At 52.5% G+C, this 24,000-nt stretch overlaps 1 protein-coding gene across 4 annotated transcripts in view; it reads left to right on the forward strand.

Annotated features, from left to right (window-relative positions):
• arhgef10la (Rho guanine nucleotide exchange factor (GEF) 10-like a) overlaps nucleotides 1-24,000 on the forward strand; it is a 134,948-nt gene that overhangs the window by 106,678 nt on the left and 4,270 nt on the right. For all 4 annotated transcript variants that reach the window (XM_030374954.1, XM_030374957.1, XM_030374955.1 and 1 more), the window contains 6 exons: nucleotides 1,691-1,777; nucleotides 9,691-9,917; nucleotides 11,114-11,271; nucleotides 12,431-12,573; nucleotides 19,036-19,210; nucleotides 23,786-23,908. In XM_030374954.1, the coding sequence (XP_030230814.1) occupies nucleotides 1,691-1,777; nucleotides 9,691-9,917; nucleotides 11,114-11,271; nucleotides 12,431-12,573; nucleotides 19,036-19,210; nucleotides 23,786-23,908 (913 nt within the window). The remainder of the gene's footprint in view (nucleotides 1-1,690; nucleotides 1,778-9,690; nucleotides 9,918-11,113; nucleotides 11,272-12,430; nucleotides 12,574-19,035; nucleotides 19,211-23,785; nucleotides 23,909-24,000) is intronic.

Below are 24,000 nucleotides of genomic sequence, written 5' to 3' on the forward strand. Positions count from 1 at the left end.
AAATGAATTGTCATGGGGATTGAAGGCCAGCTATCATAATTAATAATAATGCTTCAATTATGAATGAAAAAATAATTGCGTGTTTAATATCAGTGTTATATATCCACACTTGAAATGTTAAACAGGAAAACAATATCAGCTACTCTATTATATTCTTTATTATATTATTATACGTGGTTACTTTCTATAATTGAGCATTTTGATCTCAAGGTTGTTCTGTTCATTTAATCCATGCTAGCCTGATATCGCCATACCAATCCAAGTGTGTATCGCTATCAAACCTCTAAATTTGTGTTCGTTTCGACAGCTTTATCAACAGGCGAAGGCGAATAGGCCTCTGGATTTAATTGGATAGACCTCGGACCAGTTGGAGCAATGAAACGTATATCATATCAGCGGCAGCCATCTTGGTTATTTATGAAAACGCTTCAACTGTCCTCCCATAGGGCGCTCCTATGTGCATCATTGTATTAAACCCGCCCCTACTAGTTAAACAGTTGTGATTGGCCGAACCCAGTGCTGGTCTGTTCCCAGGCTGAAGCCATGCATGTAACAACACTAACGTACAGTGACATCTTTCAGTGCCACCTAATGATACAAAGAATCGAAAACCAGACTGCAGGCGGTGTGACAGTGGGCTCGCCGCTGCGGACCCCCTCGTGGTTCTACCTCCGGCGCTTGCTGCCCGGGAATGTGCCTGCAGCGCTTCTGTCCCACAGCGCTGGTCATTTGTCAAATGTTGTTTTTCTTGTGTGCTAAAAATGTCAGAATGCAGTACTTCAGAAGACGTTTTTGTGGTGGTTTTAATTTTAGAATCCGTATGTTTTTAGTTACACAGGGGGCTGGTATATTGTATACACATTATGACATGAGTCCTTTTTATCGTGCTCATTTTTAGGAATAGAAAGGATATTCTCGTTGCTTTATGGGGTGTTCCTACCTGAAGGCTCAAGGGTTCAAACCCCGATGTCCACCTGTAGGGACCCCTCGAGCAGAATGCCCTACCTGCTCATTACTGACATGTATTGAAAAAAGTATTTTTTTAAAGGTGACATATTCTACCACCAGGTGTGAGTGTGATTAGCCGTTACAAGACGTTTTCAAAATCTGCCTCATCTGACATCACCAGTGGGCGTGTCCACCTAGATGTATGACGGTTAGATGATCAGCGTTTGCTACAGTCCAGTGGGTAGGCTGGTAGACCGATCTATCCAGGGTACATCTGGGTGGACACGCCAACTTGTGATTTCAGAAGAGGCAGATTTTCAAAAAGGCTTGTAGCGGGTAATCACACTCACACCTGGTGGCGTAATATTTAACCTTTAAATTACATCAAATATCCTGTTCATCAAACAGATTATACTCTATTATCGACTCTGTGTTGCAAGGTTGAGCACGAGTGTGATACCTCTCAGATAATGAGTCGGTCCTGTGTGAGTCTGGTGGCCTCATGTTAATTTTGTGAACTTACTGCTGCACTTGAAATCATTTAAATCAATGATATGCTGCTAACCTTTTTTTAATGGTTCTTTTTCTATCTTAGTATGTCCTTATTTAGATTAATAGCTTGTTTTTAACTAATTCTATGGTATAGGTAGCACAATGAGACCTGAGTTCTGCATTTCCTTTATGACGTACGTGTTAGATGACAGTATCCTCGACCCTCATCCATAACCGTGCTGTGTTGTAGCTGGAGGCCGCTCTGCACAACCCCGTCCACTGCTCCTTGTTGGGCTTCTCCGCCGCCAGCACCTCCCTACCTCAAGGCTACCTCTGGGTGAGTACTGCCGAGCTCACCAAGACACACACCTACAGACACGCATGGATACGCATACACTCACACGCATGGATACGCATACACTCGCACGCATGGATACGCATACACTCACACGCATGGATACGCATACACTCACACACATGTATACGCATACACTCACACACATGTATACGCATACACTCACACACATTTATACGCATACACTCACACACATGGATACGCATACACACACACAGGCAAGCATACAGACAGACACAAACACAGACACACATGCATTCATGCGCACACATAATCATACACACACGCACATGCGCGCATACACGCACACACACACACAGACACACACACACACACACACACACACACACAGACACACAGACACACACATGCGCATTAACCAGCCTAATGTTCCTCCTCTGAGTCCCACACAGTCTCTGTGTTCTGTCGCCTCATTCATAAAACATCGTCTCCTCTGGGATCAGGGGGCGGGCTGCACCTGATTTATTTACAGTAAATGTTGCTAGGAGACGAAGAAGGGGCTGCAGGAGGCAGGAGGAGGCGGTCCTTCTCCGAGAGGGTTTGGTGCATCGAGCAGAAGGCTCACAGGCCGGGCCTCACGGGCCGGGCCTCACGGGCCGGGCCTCACGGGCCTCAGGGAGCCCGTCTAGTGGAATGGGTTCCTCAGGAGTTGCTGATTGTGTCCGAGTCAAACCTCCGAAGTCCCGTCTCTGTCTGAACGGGGCGATGATTTCCCAGGGAGTCCCTCCATCCTCCAGTCTGTCTTAGGAGGTGATTAGTTTGAATCCCTGGGTGTTTGTTCGGGGGGGGGGGGGGGGGGGGGGGGTTGGTTCCCGGAACCTTGGCGGGAGGGTGGACTGTTGAATTAGTGTTAGTTAGTGTTGGTGTTGGTTAGTGTTGGTGTTAGTCAGTGTTAGTTGGTGTTAGTCAGTGTTAGTTGGTGTTAGTTAGTGTTAGTTGATGTTAGTCAGTGTTAGTCAGTGTTAGTTGATGTTAGTCAGTGTTAGTTGGTGTTAGTTGGTGTTAGTCAGTGTTAGTTGGTGTTAGTTAGTGTTAGTTGATGTTAGTCAGTGTTAGTTGATGTTAGTCAGTGTTAGTTGATGTTAGTCAGTGTTAGTTGGTGTTACTCAGTGTTAGTTGATGTAAGTCAGTGTTAGTTGGTGTTAGTCAGTGTTAGTTAGTGTTAGTTGATGTTAGTCAGTGTTAGTTGATGTTAGTCAGTGTTAGTCTGTGTTAGTTAGTGTTAGTTGATGTTAGTCAGTGTTAGTTGGTGTTAGTTAGTGTTAGTTGGTGTTAGTCAGTGTTAGTTGGTGTTAGTCAGTGTTAGTTGGTGTTAGTTAGTGTTAGTTGATGTTAGTCAGTGTTAGTTGATGTTAGTCAGTGTTAATTGGTGTTAGTCAGTGTTAGTTGATGTAAGTCAGTGTTAGTTGGTGTTAGTCAGTGTTAGTTAGTGTTAGTTGATGTTAGTCAGTGTTCGGTTGATGTTAGTCAGTGTTAGTTAGTGTTAGTTGATGTTAGTCAGTGTTAGTCGGTGTTAGTTGGTTTTAGTTGGTGTTAGTCAGTGGTAGTTGGTGTTAGTCGGTGTTAGTCGGTGTTAGTTGGTGTTAGTCGGTGTTAGTCGGTGTAAGTCGGTGTTAGTTGGTGTTAGTCAGTGTTAGTTGGTGTTAGTCAGTGTTAGTTAGTGTTAGTTGGTGTTAGTCAGTGTTAGTTGGTGTTAGTCAGTGTTAGTCAGTGTTAGTTAGTGTTAGTTGATGTTAGTCAGTGTTAGTTGATGTTAGTCAGTGTTAGTCAGTGTTAGTTGGTTTTAGTTGGTGTTAGTCAGTGTTAGTTGGTGTTAGTCAGTGTTAGTTAGTGTTAGTTGGTGTTAGTCATTGTTAGTTGGTGTTAGTCAGTGTTAGTTGGTGTTAGTCATTGTTAGTTGATGTTAGTCAGTGTTAGTCAGTGTTAGTTGGTGTTAGTCAGTGTTAGTTGGTGTTAGTTAGTGTTAGTTGGTGTTAGTCATTGTTAGTTGGTGTTAGTCGGTGTAAGTCAGTGTTAGTCGTTGTTAGTCGGTGTTAGTCAGTGTTAGTTGATGTTAGTCAGTGTTAGTTGATGTTAGTCAGTGTTAGTTGGTGTTAGTCAGTGTTAGTTGGTGTTAGTCAGTGTTAGTTGGTGTTAGTCAGTGTTAGTTGGTGTTAGTCAGTGTTAGTTGGTGTTAGTTAGTGTTAGTTGGTGTTAGTCAGTGTTAGTTGGTTTTAGTCGGTGTTAGTTGGTGTTAGTCAGTGTTAGTTGGTGTTAGTCAGTGTTAGTTGGTGTTAGTCAGTGTTAGTTGGTGTTAGTCAGTGTTAGTCAGTGTTAGTTGATGTTAGTCAGTGTTAGTTGGTGTCAGTTGGTGTTAGTCAGTGTTAGTTGGTGTTAGTCAGTGTTAGTTAGTGTTAGTTGGTGTTAGTCAGTGTTAGTTGGTGTTAGTTGATGTTAGTCAGTGATAGTCGGTGTTAGTCGGTGTTAGTCAGTGTTAGTTGATGTTAGTCAGTGTTAGTTGATGTTAGTCAGTGTTAGTCAGTGTTAGTCGGTGTTAGTCAGTGTCAGTTGGTGTTAGTCAGTGTTAGTTGGTGTTAGTTAGTGTTAGTTGGTGTTAGTCGGTGTTAGTTGGTGTTAGTCGGTGTTCGTTGGTGTTAGTTAGTGTTAGTTGGTGTTAGTCGGTGTTAGTCGGTGTTAGTTGGTGTTAGTTGGTGTTAGTCAGTGTTAGTTGATGTTAGTCAGTGTTAGTTGGTGTTAGTCAGTGTTAGTTGGTGTTAGTTAGTGTTAGTTGGTGTTAGTCAGTGTTAGTTGATGTTATTCAGTGTTAGTCAGTGTTAGTTGATGTTAGTTGGTGTTAGTCAGTGTTAGTTGGTGTAAGTTAGTGTTAGTTGGTGTTGGTCAGTGTTAGTTAGTGTTAGTTGATGTTAGTCAGTGTTAGTCAGTGTTAGGTGATGGTGGGGGAGGTGGTGGTTTGGGTGGTGGTGGTGGTGGGGGTGGAGGTGGTGGTTTGGGTGGTGGTGGTGGTGGTGGTTTGGGTGGATGGGGGGTTGGTGGGGGTGGTGGTGGTGGTGGTGGGGTGGTGGTGGTGGAGGGGGTGGTGGTGGTGGAGGTGCAGGTGGTGGTGGTGGTGGTGGTGGAGGAGGTGGTGGTGGAGGTGGGGGGGTGGTGGGGGGGTTGGTGGTGGGGGAGGTGGTGGTTTGGGTGGATGGGGGTTTGGTGGGGGTGGTGGTGGAGGTGGTGGTTTGGGTGGTGGTGGTGGTTTGGGTGGATGGGGGGTTGGTGGTGGTGGTGGTGGTGGTGGTGGTGGAGGAGGTGGAGGGGGTGGTGGTGGAGGTGGTGGTGGTGGTGGTGGTGGTGGTGGAGGTGGTGGTGGTGGTGGTGGTGGAGGTGGTGGTGGTTTGGGTGGATGGGGGTTTGGTGGGGGTGGTGGTGGAGGTGGTGGTGGTTTGGGTGGATGGGGGTTTGGTGGAGGTGGTGGTGGTGGTGGGGGTGGTGGTGGTTTGGGTGGATGGGGGGTTGGTGGAGGTGGTGGTGGTGGTGGTGGTGGTTTGGGACCCTAACCCGGCCAGGTCACCGTGCCCGCCATGTAAACACATGAGAGGACCTCCTCAGATCTAATGGACACAGGAAGGAGGCTCACCTCCATCTGACCCTCCATCCCTCCATTATCTGTCTGTCTGTCTGTCTGTCTGTCTGTCTGTCTGTCTGTCTGTCTGTCTGCCTGCCTGCCTGCCTGCCTGCCTGCCTGCCTGCCTGCCTGCCTGCCTGCCTGTCTGTCTGTCTGTTCGTCTATCTCCCACGATGTGGATTTCTTTAACCTTATTAAAGGTGTCCCAGTCAGAGCTGCGATGAGTCCAGACTCAGATCAAGGTCAATCCTCCGATGAGACTCACACACAATAACGAGACATTACCGTTGATGAGGCGGTGTGTTGCCATAGCGACGGTGAACGTCCTGTGTGGATCCGGTCGGGGGGGTAAACAAGAGTCCTCGCCCCAGATGTCTGGAGCCCCCCCTAGCAGGCTCGTCAAACAGGAGCTGGCACTAATCGTGTTGCAGTGCGATGGGCTGGAGTCTGCTGGCTTTGACCACGATGATGACATTGTTTCTGTTTTTAGGTTCCCGTGTCACTCCTCGCTCCGCTCGCCCCAACACCACCTCAGCCCACAACCGAGATTCCTCGTTTGATAAGAAGGCCTTCCCATGTCTTCCCTGGGAAGGAATATATATAAAGTTAGATCTCAAAATATTTACGGCTCAAAGGTAATCCTACACGTCTTTACCGCGGCTTGGACCGAGCTCTGGCCCGGAGCGGCTCGGTGCCTCGGCCCTCGGTGCCTCAGCCCTCGGCCCTCGGTGCCTCAGCCCTCGGCCCTTGGTGCCTCAGCTCTCAGCCCTTGGCCCTCGGCCCTCGGCCCTCAGCCCTCGGCGCTTGGTGCTCGGGGTGGGGGTGTGGTGGTGGTTCTCGCCGCTCGCCAGCAGACTCGAGTGGCGGGAAACGGGGCGAGCGTGAGACACTCGCTGAGGGACTTCTCTAATTAACACAGCAGTGCATTCACTGTGTGGACACAGGGAACGTTCCTCCTCGTCTTCCTGGCTGAAGAAGGGGAGAGTGTCCGGTGGGTCGGGACCGCCGACGTCTATTGGTCCAAATAAGTAGTGATGACTTTGTCAGGGAGCAGTAATTCTCTGGAGCTCCGGGGGATCGGAGCGGGGAGAGCAGCAGAGAGAGTGATGTGCAGGGATGGGGAGGTGGGGGCAGACGCTGGAGGAGGGGCGGGGGGGGGGGATATGTGAGTCTGTAAGCAGCCCGCTGCGGGTGTGCTTAGAGCCTCTGGCTGTGCTTACAGAATCCCTGGCAGCGGGTTTGTTTGGACAGTTGGCTGCAGTATAGGTCTTACCTATACGCCTGTCTACTTCTGTGTGTGCATTTGTGAGGGTGTGTGTTTCTCTCTCTCTCTCTCTCTCTCTCTCTCTCTCTCTCTCTCTCTCTCTCTCTCTCTCTCTCTCTCTCTCTCTCTCTCTCTCTCTGTCTCTCTCTGCCCCTGTCTCCCTTGCCCTCTGTCTGTCTATTTGTGCGTGCGTGCGTGCGTGCGTGCGTGCGTGCGTGCGTGGGTCTCCTATGGTGCAGCAGTATGGGTGATCGGGTCCTGGCCGTTCTGCTCCCTCTCAGATTATCACGCTGATATGAATTGATTGCATGCAGATCAGGGTGAGCTGAGAGGAGAGCTGAAGACCCCTTTTAGCTCCCGTCACAAACCCCCATCCATCCTCGTCCTCTAAGCCTCCCCCTAGTTCCTGGTGGTTTTCGTCTTCTTCTGGATTATTAGTTTGTGTTTCATCGCGTCCCGCAGTAGCGCTCTCTGCTGCTGCAGCCTGCCGCGGCGTGGGGCTGACAGGCTAATGAAGGGAATCACAGTGAGAAGCCCATGGCAACATGCTAATGGTGCTGGAATGAGAAACAGTGGAGTCTAATTGAAATTGCATCAGTGGAAGGCTCACCGCCTCGCGCCCCTTTTCCCCGCATTAGCGTTGACAGGTGCTACACAAGGCCAATACAAATGCGGGCCATAGCCCTCAGGCCCCTGCTTTGGGGGGGCGATTCCCTGGGTCGCTCTGCCCCCACTGGGTGCACCTTAATGGGGCTCTCCAAGGTGAGAGCCCTGGCTGGCTCTGAAACCGTTTAGCACAACCCGGGTTCCTCTCAGAGAGATACAGATGGCGGCGGCGGCGTCTCTATGTTAATAGGTTCCTGATAGCGCTAAGCCGACGCAGCGATAGCCTGCAGAGTTCTGGCCCCGTTTTGTACCATTCCTGTGTGCTGAAAGGCATTCTATAATGTATATGTTGACCTTGTCTGTGCACTTATCCGCCTGTTGAAAAGGATTCTGTAGTTCTGGAACGTGTCAGATCAGTCACTGTCTAATGGAGAACCTTCACATTGAAGAGTTTCAAAGAGTTTGCTCCCCTTCAGAGGCGTCTCTCTCTCTCTCTCTCTCTCTCTCTCTCTCTCTCTCTCTCTCTCGCTCTCGCTCTCGCTCTCTCTCTCTCTCTCTCCCTGTCTCCCTCTGTCTCTCTCTCCCTCTGTCTCTCTCTCCCTGTCTCTCTCTCTCTCTCTCTCTCCCTGTCTCCCTCTGTCTCTCTCTCGCTCTCTCTCTCTCTCTCTCTCTCTCTCTGTCTCTGTCTCTGTCTCTGTCTCTCTCTCTCTCGCTCTCTCTCTCTCTCTCTCTCTCTCTGTCTCTGTCTCTGTCTCTCTCTCTCTCTCTCTCTCTCTCTCTCTCTCTCTCTCTCTCTCTCTCTCTCTCTCTCTCTCTCTCTCTCTCTCTCTCTCTCCCTGTCTCCCTCTGTCTCTCTCTCCCTCTGTCTCTCTCTCCCTGTCTCTCTCCCTGTCTCCCTCTGTCTCTCTCTCCCTGTCTCTCTCTCCCTCTGTCTCTCTCTCCCTGTCTCTCTCTCCCTCTGTCTCTCTCTCCCTGTCTCTCTCCCTCTCTCCCTGTCTCCCTCTGTCTCTCTCTCCCTCTGTCTCTCTCTCCCTCTGTCTCTCTCTCCCTCTGTCTCTCTCTTCTCCCCCGATGAAGCCCCTTTAAGGAACAACATTAAGAGCCGTTTGATGTTGCGGAGAGATGACTCGCCTTCAGCCTTCTGATGGCTGAGGGCGTGATGACGGCGTTAGAGCCAGGGCATTGTCTTGAGGCCCCCACCCCGCTGCCTACCGACAGCAGAGCAAAGAGAGAGGCCTGCGTGACCTTTAGCTTCTTCTTAAGCTCTGCCAGTCCCCGGTTCCCGCGGCGGCGCCGTGTGTTCTCATGTGTTCATGTATTAATGTCTCCTAACCAGCGGCACGACCACTCACTGCCTGGAGCCCCAGGAGGCCTGACCTTCTGGGAAGAGTTTCTGACGCTCCTTCTGGTCCTCCCCCCCCCACCCTCTGGTCCTCCTCCTCCCCCTCTGGTCCTCCTCCCCCCCCTCTGGTCCTCCTCCCCCCTCTGGTCCTCCTCCTCCCCTCTCTGGTCCTCCTCCTCCCCCTCTGGTCCTCCTCCCCCCCCTCTGGTCCTCCTCCCCCCTCTGGTCCTCCTCCTCCCCTCTCTGGTCCTCCTCCTCCCCCTCTGGTCCTCCTCCTCCCCCTCTGGTCCTCCTCCCCCCTCTGGTCCTCCTCCTCCCCTCTCTGGTCCTCCTCCTCCCCTCTCTGGTCCTCCTCCTCCCCTCTCTGGTCCTCCTCCTCCCCTCTCTGGTCCTCCTCCCCCCCCTCTGGTCCTCCTCCCCCCCCTCTGGTCCTCCTCCCCCCCCTCTGGTCCTCCTCCTCCCCTCTCTGGTCCTCCTCCTCCCCTCTCTGGTCCTCCTCCCCCCCACTCTGGTCCTCCTCCGCCCCCCTCCGGTCCTCCTCCCACCTCTGGTCCTCCTCCTCCCACCTCTGGTCCTCCTCCTCCCACCTCTGGTCCTCCTCCCCCCCACCCTCTGGTCCTCCTCCTCCCCTCTCTGGTCCTCCTCCCCCCCACTCTGGTCCTCCCCCCCCCCCCCCCCCCCCCCCCTCTGGTCCTCCTCCCCCCCACTCTGGTCCTCCTCCCCCCCACCCTCTGGTCCTCCTCCTCCCACCTCTGGTCCTCCTCCCCCCCCACTCTGGTCCTCTCCCCCCCCCCCCCTCTGGTCCTCCCCCCCCCCCTCTGGTCCTCCTCCCCCCCCTCTGGTCCTCCTCCTCCCCTCTCTGGTCCTCCTCCCCCCCACTCTGGTCCTCCTCCTCCCCCCTCCGGTTCTCCTCCCCCCTCTGGTCCTCCTCCTCCACCCTCTGGTCCTCCTCCTCCCCCCTCCTCCTCCCCCCTCTGGTCCTCCTCCTCCTCCCCCCTCTGGTCCTCCTCCTCCCCCCTCCTCCCCCTCCTCCCCCCTCCTCCTCCCCCCTGCAGGTGGCCAGCGGCGGTGAAGGGGCCCAGGGCCAGCTGGAGATCTTCTCCCTCAACAGGCCCACCCCGCGGGCGGTGAAGAGCCTCCCGCTGGGCTGCCGGCCCCTGTGCCTGGAGTACGTCCCGGAGCCCGTCCCGCCGGAGGACTCCGACGGAGGACCGGCCGCCTCCGGGCCCCCCGGGGCCCCCGGGGTCGGCAACACCATCTGCGTGGGGCTGGACGACGGCAGGTGAGGGCGCCGGAACCGCATGAGCACTGGACCCCGGTCGGCCGCCGACGCCCGGCGAGCTGAACTCAGGGTGCCGTTCAGGAGACGGTTTGATCCAAACCGCCCGGGAGTCCATATTCCAGTTTCTGTTTGTTTTATTTGTATCGTGATGAATGTCGTTGCGGCGGATGGTCTCCTGAGATTTCCTCGAGGTGGAGATTAACTTGATTTAACTCGGGTCTAACTCGACACTTCGATGAGCCAGGAAGCCCCCCCAGTAGACTGGGATCACTATTTCAGCGTTAACAATCCAATACTGTCCCTGGGTGAGCGATGGAGGATCAGTTGAACTGCGGGTTCTGTCACAGTCCCGGAGATTGAATTATTTCAGGCAGGAAGCTGCACCACCTCGGGACGCCGCTGGTTTATCACGCCATCAATGCATTTATTCCTTGATTTTTTGTATTTTTGTTTGGAAGAGTGAGTGTGTGGGAGGGAGGGAGGGAGGGAGGGAGGGAGGGAGACATGCATTTATGTGGAAGCTCAAATCAGCTGTGACATCTGCGGCTTAGTTATGCTGACTGATTCATCTTCTTTACTGCGGCTGCCTGTGGACAGAAGGCCCCAAACCTGCGCATTTCAGCAAAACAACAGAAAAACCCCTGTCACACTCGATGCCACTTAAGATCCTGCCCGAGATGAATACGTTGCGCTCACAAAAAATGCAACAACTGCATTCATTTGTCATCCTCGAGGAGACAATAAGACACAGCAAGAGTTCAGATGGCATTTCCAACATGAGACAGACAGAGTGGTCCGACACACACACACACACACACACACACACACACACACACACACACACACACACACACACACACACACACACACACACACACACACACACACACACACACACACAGCGCTGTTCTCCAGAAGTGCACTGTTAAATCAAACAGCATGAAAACGAGCCACTCTGTCATTTCAAATGACGCTCATTCATCACCACCGCTGTGCTGTCGCCTCTCTCTCTCTCTCTCTCTCTCTTTCTCTCTCTCTCCCTCTCTCTCTCTCTCTCTCTCTCTCTCTCTCTCTCTCTCTCTCTGTCTCTCTCTCTCTCTCTCTCTCTCTCTCTCTCTCTCTCTCTCTCTCTCTCTCTCTCTCTCTCTCTCTCTCTCTCTCTCTCTCCCCCCCTCCCCCCCTCTCCCTCCCCTCAGTATCCTGGTGTATGGCAGCGTGGACACCGCGGCCCAGTGCCTGCTGACCCTGCCCCACCCGGGGGGCGGAGCCGTGCTGTGCATCAAGCACGCCTCCCACTTCCTGTTTGCCGGCCTGCGCTCGGGCTCAGTGCTGGTGTACGGACGCAGCGAAGGAGGTGTGTCACGGGGGGGCCTGCTTTACCAGCGTGTGTGTGTGTGTGTGTGTGTGTGTGTGTGTGTGTCTTTGTCTGTGTCTGTGTCTGTGTCTGTGTGTGTGTGTGTGTGTGTGTGTGTGTGTGCATACACATGTGGGATGGTCATGCAACGATTGTGAGTTTGTTTGTGTGGGTCATGCGTGTGTGTGTGTGTGTGTGTGTGTGTGTGTGTGTGTGTGTGTGTGAGGGTCATGTATGCAGTGATGGTGAGTTTGTTTGTTGGTGTGTGTGTGTGTGTGTGTGTCAGCAAACGGTTTATTGATGACGAGGGACGGTTTAAGAGGCCCATTCGTCAACATCTCTGTGTGTAAAGTGTTGTGATATGAAGGAACCATCTGTCACAATGTGTCAGAATAGGCTTTTCATCTGTGGAAGAGACATGCCTTTCAATTATTTTTGAAAGCAAATGGTGAAGAAATGGTTTGGGAATGCGTTTAAAAGATTGTTGTGGCATTTGTTTATTTATTCCTAATATTTTCCGGACCGTGTTTCTAAATGGCTCACATGACGTCTTCACAGCAGGAGTCCAAGCGCCATCATAAACAATCAGTGGACACATCGCGATGTGATCACAGATCACACTTCTGACACATTTCTAATCTCACATATTTACCAGCAATTTCTGGAATAATTCCACATCCAATTTGCTTACAAATGAATTAACTGGAGAATCAGTTTGTTTTTAACAACCAAATTAAAATTGTCTGCTGTACATTTTAATGGGGTTGGATTTGTTCTTCTTAACATTTATTTATTAATTAATTGTTAATTCTGTCGTTGATTATTAGTGATCATTAATTTCGAACTTTTACATCATCTCAATCTTCATCGAGTGCTTGAACCAAAACCAGTGACGATATTCCTTAATTAATTCAGGCATATATATCTAAAGTCATTTGTTTCCATCAGGATCATCCTCATGCCATACAGTAACACAGACAGTATCTCCCCTCCTCATCAAGCAGCGTCGACGAGGCATGTTGTTCAGAGAGGCAGCGCGCCTCGCTGGCCTCCTGCCATTCACAGCGTTTCTGGACGATGGGCCAATCAATCACTCCATCCCCAGGTGTCTCACCTGGATGATGGCGCCTCGGTCTGATCCTTCTCCCTCCTCCGCCAGGTGACCTGTGGAACCCAGAGAGCCGGAGGTCGGTGGGGCTGGGCTCGGAGCCGGTCCGCGCCCTTCTGGTCCTGGAGGAACTGGTCTGGGCCAGCAGTGGGAACTCTGTGATGGTCATCGATGGCTCCAGCCTCTCCACACAGGTAGGACACCAGCCGTGCTGCTGTGTTTAATCACCAGTGTTATCTGCTCTGAACCGTCCCCCCCTCCAGGTCATCAACACCCACAAGGCCACAGTTTATCCACAGGTTCTTAATGTGAATCCCTTTCAGTTTCCTCTTCCTTTTCAAATCGCAATTCAATAGCGAGATAATACCAGGTTCAACTTAAGTGTGTGGGTGTGCGGGAAGTTGGAGATGGACAAAGGAGCATGCAGGAAAGACACCTTTATGAATGTAGTGAGTATTAATAAAGGCGCAGGCAAACAGGTGAAGGAAGTGCGTCTGGAGAGCGAGCAGGTCCAAATGGTATCCCGAGAAAGCTGTTAAAAGTTGTTTTCAAATCTCAAAATTTGGACTTTCATTGAATGCCATGTCGAAAGAAATGATTCTTTATTTCTTTTGCAATTTTTTAAAAAGCGAGGGGAGATGGCTGAAAGGACGAGGTACCGGTTCCTCAATGTTCCAACCTGTGAGGTGATCAGGATGATACCGGTTCCTCAATGTTTCAACCTCTGAGGTGATCAGGATGATACCGGTTCCTCAATGTTTCAACCTGTGAGGTGATCAGGATGATACCGGTTCCTCAATGTTTCAACCTATGAGGTGACCAGCATGAGGAGGACCACAGACCTGTGGAGGGCCACTCATGGTCCACACCACTCATTTTCCTGTAACCACGTTGTCAGGCTACGAGAAGGAACCTGGCCATTCTCCTCCTGTCCCATTGTCTGCTCCTCTTTGTGCTGGTCCTGTTTTCTGTGGATCATCTAAGAGGTGGACATCTGTACCTCGTTACTTCTTCACAGACGGCCCAGCCCTTCTCCCCATCTCCGTATTTGTTGTGTTCGACAGAGAGGCGACAATAGGGAAGGACACAATCACGCTCGTCTTTGGAGAAATGGTAATACGCTATTGAAATGGCAAGCTGCTCCTCATTAACAAAGTGTGCATAGCGGGGAATTGGAGTCACGGTATTGGAGAGACGGCCAGGGCGCTGTGCACACCTTCCCAGGGACGCGAGAGGAAACACAGAGGGAAATCAAACATTGATTAAATGTGTGTGATTAAAACAAAGATTTGAATTGTACTTCTTTAGTATTCTCATCTTTAGATCTTTTTTTAATTAGCGTATTTAGGGTTGAACCATGTATGTGTTACAGAGTGGATTAAATTAGATCATAATGAGCTTAAGTGATTACTTCATTAACTTAATTAATGATCAGACACCCGGTGAGATGACCTTTTTAATTGTACACGTGTCATTGCAAAAAGGACAATTAACATTCATGCAATGTACAAAATCAGCTACGGGGAAAATAGACGCTGGAGTCGCAAACGAACGTGGTTTTGAAATACAATACAAAGGTAACGCCTCCCTCCCCCACCCCCTCGGGTAAATAACCACCTCACCGTGGCCGAGCGGCAGCCGCCAGGGCTCTGGGAGGACCCTACCCCACTGACAGCAGCTCGTCTGGGGTGGGACCCATGGCACGGTCCTCTGAGACTCAACCCTGCTCCCACAGAGGGGCAGCTCTGGTCTCTACAGACCAGTCTATCCACTGGTCTAGCTAGTCTCTACAGACCAGTCTATCCACTGGTCTAGCTAGTCTCTACAGACCAGTCTATCCACTGGTCTATCTCTACAGACCAGTCTATCCACTGGTCTAGCTAGTCTCTACAGACCAGTCTATCCACTGGTCTATCTCTACAGACCAGTCTATCCACTGGTCTATCTCTACAGACCAGTCCATCCACTGGTCTATCTCTACAGACCAGTCTATCCACTGGTCTAGCTAGTCTCTACGGACCAGTCTATCTAGTCTCTACAGACCAGTCTATCCACTGGTCTATCTCTACAGACCAGTCTATCCACTGGTCTAGCTAGTCTCTACAGACCAGTCTATCCACTGGTCTATCTAGTCTCTACAGACCAGTCTATCCACTGGTCTATCTCTACAGACCAGTCTATCCACTGGTCTATCTAGTCTCTACAGACCAGTCTATCCACTGGTCTATCTAGACTCTACAGACCAGTCTATCTAGTCTCTACAGACCAGTCTATCCACTGGTCTATCTCTACAGACCAGTCTATCCACTGGTCTAGCTAGTCTCTACAGTCGGTAGCCACAGTGCTCCTCGGTCTATTCTCCTAAATCCTTGCCAGCCCCCGGCCAATCACTCGGCCTCTATCATCTCGGCGGGGGGATCTGAATGGAGCTGTTTATCCAGGGTGGTGAGTCTCCTGTGTGCGTTTGATTGGCCCCTTTGTGCTGCACCCCGCCAGAGGCCCCTAACATCGACCCCCTCAGGCGGCCCTCCGTCGGCCCCGGACCCCTAACCAAGTGGGACGCGTGGCGAGACACAGCCTTTGATCAACAGCGACCGGGGGGCCGTGTCCCCTTCCTCCTCCCATTACCCCGGCCCTCTCCCTCATCAGTCCGTCCGTCTGACTCTGGACCCTCCGGCCGCCGCAATGAGGGGTCGCCGTTCCCGTCTCTCTTCCCCGACGCCGGGGGGCGGCGGGGGGACGCAGTCAGCTGCACCTTGTCGCCCAGAGTAACGAAGGCCTAACGAGCTGGTCAGTCCGGCTCCACTGCCTCCCTCCTTCCCCTCCTCCCGACGGCTCCTTTACCTCTGCATTGATTCCTGCTCCTTCGCCGGTGGAGGCGGTGTTGGTGGACGGAGACAGGGCCGTACGTTGGCGCTGTGTGTAGGACATGTTACCCCCGTCAGCCCGGGCTGGCCCTCGTCTCTGTAAGCTGACCTGCCTTCGGTCCACCGAGGGCAGTGCTGGGTGGTTAGCGGTGCCTCTCATCGCCGGGTGACTCCGCACTGGGCGGCGTTACGACGCGTTGCAGGGATGTCTGGGAACATTGCTAATACTCGAGGTGGTGGAGTTCAGACGCATCGCTGAAATAAAGAAAGAAAGGATTCCTGGATCGGATGGAGGCTGTGTCTTAGTGGCTCACTGCTGCTAAATCATACATTCCTGTCGGCTTACTCGGGGAGAGACGCCTCACTCTCTCCCTTGCGCCTCGATTGCCGGTATCGGAAAGCGCTTCGGATGAAATGCTCCTAAATGGGGAAAGTGACGACAGGGCACTTTCTCTAGCAGGCGTTTGAAGATTGTGAGATTAAGAGTTGAAATAGGAGATCTATAAGATATGCACCTTCGGCATTATGCCTCATCAAAGTATGGTAGTGCCAATATTGGAGAAAGAACCCCTGATCAATGCCACCCGGTCGCCACAGCTTCAAACCCGAGAACCCATAGAAACAAGTGACGGCTCTGTGGTCATTCATCTCAACTTAAGCAGTCCTCATTTTACAGGCGTTTAAATTTAGCTCATATAATTAACATCTGTCACCAACACCTACCCTCATCTCCTCCTCTTCCTCCCATAATAACCTCCGCTTGCCGCTTTAGCTTTTTTTTACTTTGTCCTTAGCTCCATCTTGCTCCCCCATCGCCACGTTCTGCCGGGGATCACTTCATCACATCGTTAAAAATAACAATTCCCCTCATTGCGCCATCTGCACCCCAAAAACCCCCCAGTTCCCAGCAGCCTCGCTGGGGCTCAGCGCAGGATAATGTCGCTCTTCCCTTTGTACCGGTTCAAATACCGCTAATGAGGCCACAGCGCTGGGAGTTACCGGGCTGCTGCTCACACCGGAACGCTGACAGACACATGAGTTAAGGGAAAACTAACAAGAGTCGCGGAAAAGTTATCAGGCCTTATAGACTAAACCTATCCAAATTGATTGTCCTCAACGACTAACTTAAGAGTTTAGCCATCTCCCTACCTCTGGTATCCCAGGCTGTCGATACCGTACACAAGATGGCCGCCATCGTTCCCCAGCTAGAGATGATGCTTTTGAGGAGCGCTAGCGCATTTTCCCTTTGTTAATTGTAGAGGACAATGCGGGAAAACTCCTGAACTGCTGCGGATTGTTAAGAAAAAATGGATGTGCTAGAGAAAAAACCCAGGAATCAAGTAAACAGCCACTTCTAAGGAGTGAAAAAAAAAAAACACACATCAAAGAATCCTTTCATTTCCCCCCCCTCCCAAATCTCTAACAAAAGAGATTCCTCCTGGCAAGGTCGCACTAACAGGTGGTAATCCCTCTCCGCTGGAGTCTGGAGAAGAAAGAAGAACTTCCTCTAGCGCGCTCTCCCTCTTTCTCCCCCTCTCTCCCTATCTCCCCACCTCTGTCTCTCTCTCTCCCTCTCTCCCCCTCTCTCTCTTCTTCTCTCTCTCTTCTCTCCCTCCCTCTCTCTCCCCTCTCCCAACCTCTCTCTCCCTCTCTCCCCCCTCTCACACTCTCTCGCTCCCTCTCCCTCTCTCTCTCTCCCTCACCCCCTCTCTCTCTCCCTCTGTCTCTCCCTTCTCTCTCTCTCTCCGTCTCTCTCTCTCTCTCTCTCTCTCCTCTCTCTCCCTCACCCCCTCTCTCTCCCCCTCTGTCTCTCCCTTCTCTCTCTCTCTCCGTCTCTCTCTCTCTCTCTCTCTCTCTCTCTCCTCTCTCTGGACTCTCTCTCCCTCTCTCCCCCTCTTTCTCTTCTTCTCTCTCTCCCTCTCTCCCCATCTCCAAATCTCTCTCTCTCTCTCTCTCTCTCTCTCTCTCTCTCTCTCTCTCTCTCTCTCTCTCTCTCTCTCTCTCTCTCTCTCTCTCTCTCTCTCTCTCTCTCTGTCTCCCCCCCTCTCTCTCTCTCTCTCTGCCTCTCTCTCCCTCTCTCCCCCCCCTCTCCCCCTCTGTCTCCCCCCCCCCCTCTCCCCCTCTGTCTCCCCCCCCCCTCTCCCCCTCTGTCTCCCCCCCTCTGTCTCCCCCAGCCTAGCCGTGTGTGGGGGGGGTGGGTGCGTGGTCCCGATAAGGCTCAGCTCCTCATTAAGATGGCGGCCTCAGACACCGCTCCGTTTCATTAGGGCTCTAAAGACGGCGCTGTAAAGAGTGCCGCCGGGGGACGTGACGGGGAGCACAGCGCCGGGAGGAGGGGCCTTGGGTACGCGGGTCAGGGCCCAGCGTGGGGAGGGCTGGGGACGGGCCCGGTGTACTTGTGATCGCGTGTCAGGGCCTTCCAGGGTTTGTGTGCAGCTGTGGGAACGGGAGCAGCACCCCTGGAGTCTGTAGAGTGTTACCGTCTGTAGAGTGTTACCGTCTGTAGAGTGTTACCGTCTGTAGTGTTACCGTCTGTAGAGTGTTACCGTCTGTAGAGTGTTACCGTCTGTAGAGTGTTACCGTCTGTAGTGTTACCGTCTGTAGAGTGTTACCGTCTGTAGAGTGTTACCGTCTGTAGAGTGTTACCGTCTGTAGAGTGTTACCATCTGTAGAGTGTTACCGTCTGTAGTGTTACCGTCTGTAGTGTTACCGTCTGTAGTGTTACCGTCTGTAGAGTGTTACCGTCTGTAGAGTGTTACCGTCTGTAGAGTGTTACCGTCTGTAGAGTGTTACCGTCTGTAGTGTTACCGTGTGTAGAGTGTTACCGTCTGTAGAGTGTTACCGTCTGTAGTGTTACCGTCTGTAGAGTGTTACCGTCTGTAGAGTGTTACCGTCTGTAGTGTTACCGTCTGTAGAGTCTTACCGTCTGTAGAGTGTTACCGTCTGTAGTGTTGCCGTCTGTAGAGTGTTACCGTCTGTAGAGTCTTACCGTCTTTAGAGTGTTACCGTCTGTAGAGTGTTACCGTCTGTAGTGTTACCGTCTGTAGAGTGTTACCGTCTGTAGAGTGTTACCGTCTGTAGAGTCTTACCGTCTGTAGAGTGTTACCGTCTGTAGAGTGTTACCGTCTGTAGTGTTGCCGTCTGTAGAGTGTTACCGTCTGTAGAGTCTTACCGTCTTTAGAGTGTTACCGTCTGTAGAGTGTTACCGTCTGTAGTGTTACCGTCTGTAGAGTGTTACCGTCTGTAGAGTGTTACCGTCTGTAGAGTCTTACCGTCTGTAGAGTGTTACCGTCTGTAGAGTGTTACCGTCTGTGTCGCGTCGCTCCTCCCTGCTGGTTCTTTGGTGTCAATGAAGAAGAGAAACAACACGTTGAACTAAGCATGTGTTGTTCCTGTGACAGTTTGTTCATCAGCCAGCGACCGTCCTTCTCCTCAGTCCCTCTCGTCGGGAGCCTTTGCTTTAGGAATAGGGAGCTAACCAAAGCTAACCTAGTAAAACACCTTTTTAGTTGGATTGGTTTCTCCAACATCAATTCTCCCTTCTCTGCTATCCCCGGAGTGTGGAGGTGTCCCTGAGCAAGGCGCCTCACCCTGACTGCTCCTGACCAGCCGGCTGTCCCCCCTCATTCCCTCCCCCCTCACTCCCTACTCCCTCCCCCTACCCTCCTCACCCCCCCTCCTCTCTCCCCCCTCCCTCCCCCTCACTCCCTCCCCCCCTCCCTCCCTCCTCCCTCCCTCCCTCCCCCTCCTGCCGGCCCCGCCCCACTGAGTGCTCCTGTGTCCCCCCAGCGGTTCGAGGTGCACCCGGACCCCCTGGTGAGCGTGGCCCACATGGTGCGGGCGGGGGGGGGCGTGTGGATGGCGTTCTCCGAGGGCTCCTCCATCCGCCTCTTCCACACTGAGACCCTGGAGCACCTGCAGGAGATCAACATCTCCACCCGCTCCACGCTGCTCAGCGGGCCAGGTAGGACCCAGCACCACCCACTCCCCCCACACCCACACCACCACCAGCAACCCCACCACCACCACCAGCAACCCCACCACCACCACCAGCAGCACCACCACACCACCACCACCACCACCAGCACCACCACACCTCCACCTCCACCACCACCACCACCACCAGCAGCACCACCACACCTCCACCACCACCACCAGCAGCACCACCACCACACCTCCACCACCACCACCACCACCAGCAGCACCACCACACCTCCACCACCACCACCAGCAGCACCACCACACCTCCACCACCACCACCAGCAGCACCACCACACCTCCACCACCACCACCACCACCACCACCACCAGCAGCACCACCACACCTCCACCACCACCACACCTCCACCACCCCTACCACCACGACCAACACCACCACCACCATTTTATGATCATTGATCATTTTATCTATTAAGCCTGCTGTTGATGTTCTGTTATAGTAGCTATAATATTGGAAAATGTTTCTAATTACAAAGGGCTGTATCAGCCAACCAAGCTTGTAGTTACTTTAGATGGAAGTTGGAGTACACTACCTTTAAATAATAATTCAGGATCAATAGCTCCATTCTAGGCCACAAGCAGAGAGGCCATGGGGTCATGCTCAAGCTCTCAAATTGGCTCAATAATTAGGCTAGTGGTTCTCAAACTTTTCACAATGAGTACCACCTCAGAAAACCTTGCGAAGGGCAAGGTGTGTTACTGTTTGTCACTTTACTTCACACTTTACACGGCTACAGTTGCAGCTCGTGCTGGTATTAAAAAATATTGTGAAGGTATTAAAAAAGGTATTAAAAGGTAGTAAATTCAACTTAAGAATCTGTAGATATGAGCTACACTAATCAGCGTGGTGCAATGCACCTGAAACCATCACCAAAAATAATCAACAAATAATCAGAAAGGAGTTTGAACCTAAAAAATAAGGGTCAGAGGCCGGAAGAGATCGTACAACACGCTGGCTCACTCGGCCGCTGGCGGATCGATTGCCCCAGCACACGTCTTCATCGCCTTGGAAACACGTCTCTGTTTTCATCTTCGGCGGCCACAACAAGTGTATCATCATTACTGATGATAACAGCCTCTCCTTTTGTTGCTTTCACGTCAATAATTAACCGAACAACAAAAAAGGCTGTACGCGCGCATGCTAATGGAAAGATCTCCATCTTCAACATTCCCGTTTTGGGGGGCCAGTGCTGGAACACAGGAAGGGTTTTTAGGTTTATTTTTTGAGGTTTTCAGCAGACAGGAGCAACGAAGGGGCACCAATCAGTGCCTCCGCTAAACGATATTCAGGTTGCGTCTTCAGTTCCACCTGAGGTCTGCTGCTCAGGGTCCCGGCTGAATAAGGACCCTGATGGGTCCGTGGCGGAGGGGCCATGGGGCGAGGGGGATGGAGGGGAGAGGGGAATTAATGGATGAATGAGGGAAAAGAGGAGAGGAAGAGATGAAGTCACAGAGGAGCAATAAAAAAACACTCCAGTCATAGATTTTTCTGTGCCGAGTGTTTCCATGGAAACACTCTGCACAGACCCCCTCCTCTGGGGTCTCTGTTCTGCCACTCGGAGATGTGTTTAGTTTTTATCTTTCATGGTTTGTTTTTCCTCACCCTCCACCCCTCCGCCCTCTCCGCTATCCGCCAGTTCTCCCTCTCGGAGTCGGTTGAGGAAACGGCAGATCCGCTCAGTGCGCCTCATGTCTGCCCTCCTTCATGCTGCCTGAATGATGCATCAGCCGTCGCTGCCCCCCCCCCCCCCCCCCCCGTATGTGTTCTCCCAGATACAGTAAACAGAACACGCTAGTACGCACGCCGCGCCCGCCCTGAGGGGACAGGGCGCAGCGACCGCGAGGCCGGTTAGGCGTAGGCCGGGCGGACGGGTACAGCCCTCGCACACTCGAGTCCTTCTGGAGCCCGAGAGCCGGTCGTACCGCGACAAACGGCTCACGGACTGGGAGAGGGAGAGCAGCCCCTTCTGAGGAATCACTCCAGACTGAGTGACAGATTTAGAGCAACACTCTGAGCGCTGGCAGAGCAGCACTCTCCGCCTCGTCGATAAAGGGCTGGCTCTCACTCTTGTTCTCTCACTCTCGTTCTCTCTGTCGCTCTCTCTCTCTCTCTCTCTCTCTCTCTCTCTCTCTCTCTCTCTCTCTCTCTCCCTCTCCCTCTCCCTCGCTCTCGCTCTCGCTCTCGCTCTCGCTCTCGCTCTCTCTCTCTCTCTCTCTCGCCAGCCAAAGTTAAAGGGAGGCCTTCTTCCCAGGGGGACCAAACCTTTCAGATCAGGGTTTTCTCTCTGGTCTTGGTCTTTCTGGGCGCTGAGGTGCTGCTGCGTCGAGGCGTCTGGTAGAGACAGGTTGACCCCAAGGTCACCCCGGTTCCTGGTCGTCCCTTTAATGTGCAGCGGATCTAACCAGGGGCTGATAGCCGCTGGTTATGGCCCCCGGGGAGGCTATCGGGGCCGGAGCAGCCAGCCCCCCCCCTCCCGGCTCCTCCCTCCAGGGTGCAGGTGGGAGACGATCCCTGCCTGAGCTTCTCGTTTGTGGAGCCCAGCAGAGAGGAGGCGACCGGTGCAGACACCTTGAGACGCGTTGGTCTGGTGGTCGTCTGCCTCTGCTTGGCCCCGGATAGGGCATGCATTAATGATAGCGACCTCTCCCTGTAATGCGCTCCACCGGCACCAGGGGGATTACGCTCACCTTAATCAACGGGGAAGTTTCAAAGGAGTAGGGAAGAACTGCTGCTCTCTGGTCCGCTAAAGCTTTAATAGCCCGTCCTTTTGGGCATTGGACCAACGTCGTTGGGTTGAATACCAACACATTCCAAGCAAAAAGGATGTCAAGGCTAAATGCTGTCCTGGTTGACGAGCGCCGCTGCAGACCGCCGGAGAGGTGGGGGGGGGGGGTGGCCTGAGGTGAAGATACCCTCCTCATACTGGAGTGCTTGTGTTGTTATCGTTCCTCGTGTGTTTCCTCCTGAAGACGACGCCTCACGCCCCCACGTACCGGCCTTATCGCAGGGTTTCAGAGGTACTGTAGAGTGGGTCATGCCTCAGTCCCTCTCCTCCTAGCAGGGTTTCAGAGGTACTGTAGAGTGGGTCGTGCCTCAGTCTGTCTCCTAGCAGGGTTTCAGCGGTACTGTAGAGTGGGTCGTGCCTCAGTCTGTCTCCTCCTAGCAGGGTTTCAGCGGTACTGTAGAGTGGGTCGTGCCTCAGTCTGTCTCCTAGCAGGGTTTCAGAGGTACTGTAGAGTGGGTCGTACCTCAGTCTGTCTCCTAGCAGGGTTTCAGAGGTACTGTAGAGTGGGTCGTGCCTCAGTCTGTCTCCTAGCAGGGTTTCAGCGGTACTGTAGAGTGGGTCGTGCCTCAGTCTGTCTCCTAGCAGGGTTTCAGAGGTACTGTGGAGTGGGTCGTGCCTCAGTCTGTCTCCTCCTAGCAGGGTTTCAGCGGTACTGTAGAGTGGGTCGTGCCTCAGTCTGTCTCCTCCTAGCAGGGTTTCAGAGGTACTGTAGAGTGGGTCGTGCCTCAGTCTGTCTCCTCCTAGCAGGGTTTCAGAGGTACTGTAGAGTGGGTCGTGCCTCAGTCTGTCTCCTCCTAGCAGGGTTTCAGAGGTACTGTAGAGTGGGTCGTGCCTAAGTCTCTCTCTCCTAAAGCCTCCGGAGAACAGCAGCCTCAGACAGTGGCGGTGTCAGCGGGGGGCGGCCTAAGACGGCCTCTAAGGCAGAGTGTTTTGTGGAGGGATCAGCCTCGGTTCTGGCTGTCACTCCCCCGACCGGTCGACCTAAATACGGTCTGTGTTAACGGATGAAGCCCACCACCGCCTCCAGCCAAGGGAGCCGCTAATTCATAATTCAAGCGTAGACGCTCACAGAAACAGCGATGGGAACGTCTGGAAAACTTTAGCAGCAGGATGTCAAATTCGATGTCTTTAACTTTGATGCATCGGGACGTGTTCTGTACCTCGTCCAACCTGCGCTGCACGCGTCAATGTGACAACACAGCCCTCAGTTTGGTCTTAAATATTTTGTAATAACCCCGGACACCCACCGCTCTCATTTATCCAGGGACTCTTTCTTTTTTTCCCTCAAAGTAATTTTGGTCAGGAGAGAAATAGGCGAGGAAGCTAAATGCCAGCTCCACGCATGAGGGTGGTAGAAGGGCACGTGGAACCACCGTTTTAATAGCCAAGGTGGGAGAAGAGACTTTTATTATTAGAATAATTTATTTATTCATCACTTAATTCATTATTTCTTTCAGGTTTTATTGAAATTACACTTTTTAGACTAAAGTCCAAATCATTTGGAAAAAGGCAATGGCTTCCGGTGATAATGTATTAAAATCCATTTTCTTTACTTTACACATTACTATTATGAATGATTATTCGGGATTTGTATTAATGTGATTATCACTATTGTTATCATTCCCACTTTCTTCCAAAAAAAAAACGAAATTGCTTCTCTGCAGAGAAGAAGTGGCCCATCTCAGGTCATGACTGGGGGGTCCTTCCGTTCCGTGCCTCATGTGACCCCCACCCCCCCATCTCTCCCCGCTGCAGGCCAGCAGAGCCTGCGGGTCTCCAGCCTCCTCCTCTGCCAGGGGCTGCTGTGGGTGGGCACGGCCCAGGGGAGCATCATCACGCTGCCCGTCCCCAAGCTGGAAGGCATCCCCAAAATAACAGGTAGGGCGGCCGGGGAGGCTCCGGGGGGCCACGGGGGGGGAACACAGCCTTAATGTCCTTCTCCTCCCTGATGGTCGCAGTTCCCCCGGTGG

Source organism: Gadus morhua, chromosome 13 (genome assembly GCF_902167405.1).
Source record: "Gadus morhua chromosome 13, gadMor3.0, whole genome shotgun sequence".
NCBI classification, from domain to species: domain Eukaryota; kingdom Metazoa; phylum Chordata; class Actinopteri; order Gadiformes; family Gadidae; genus Gadus; species Gadus morhua.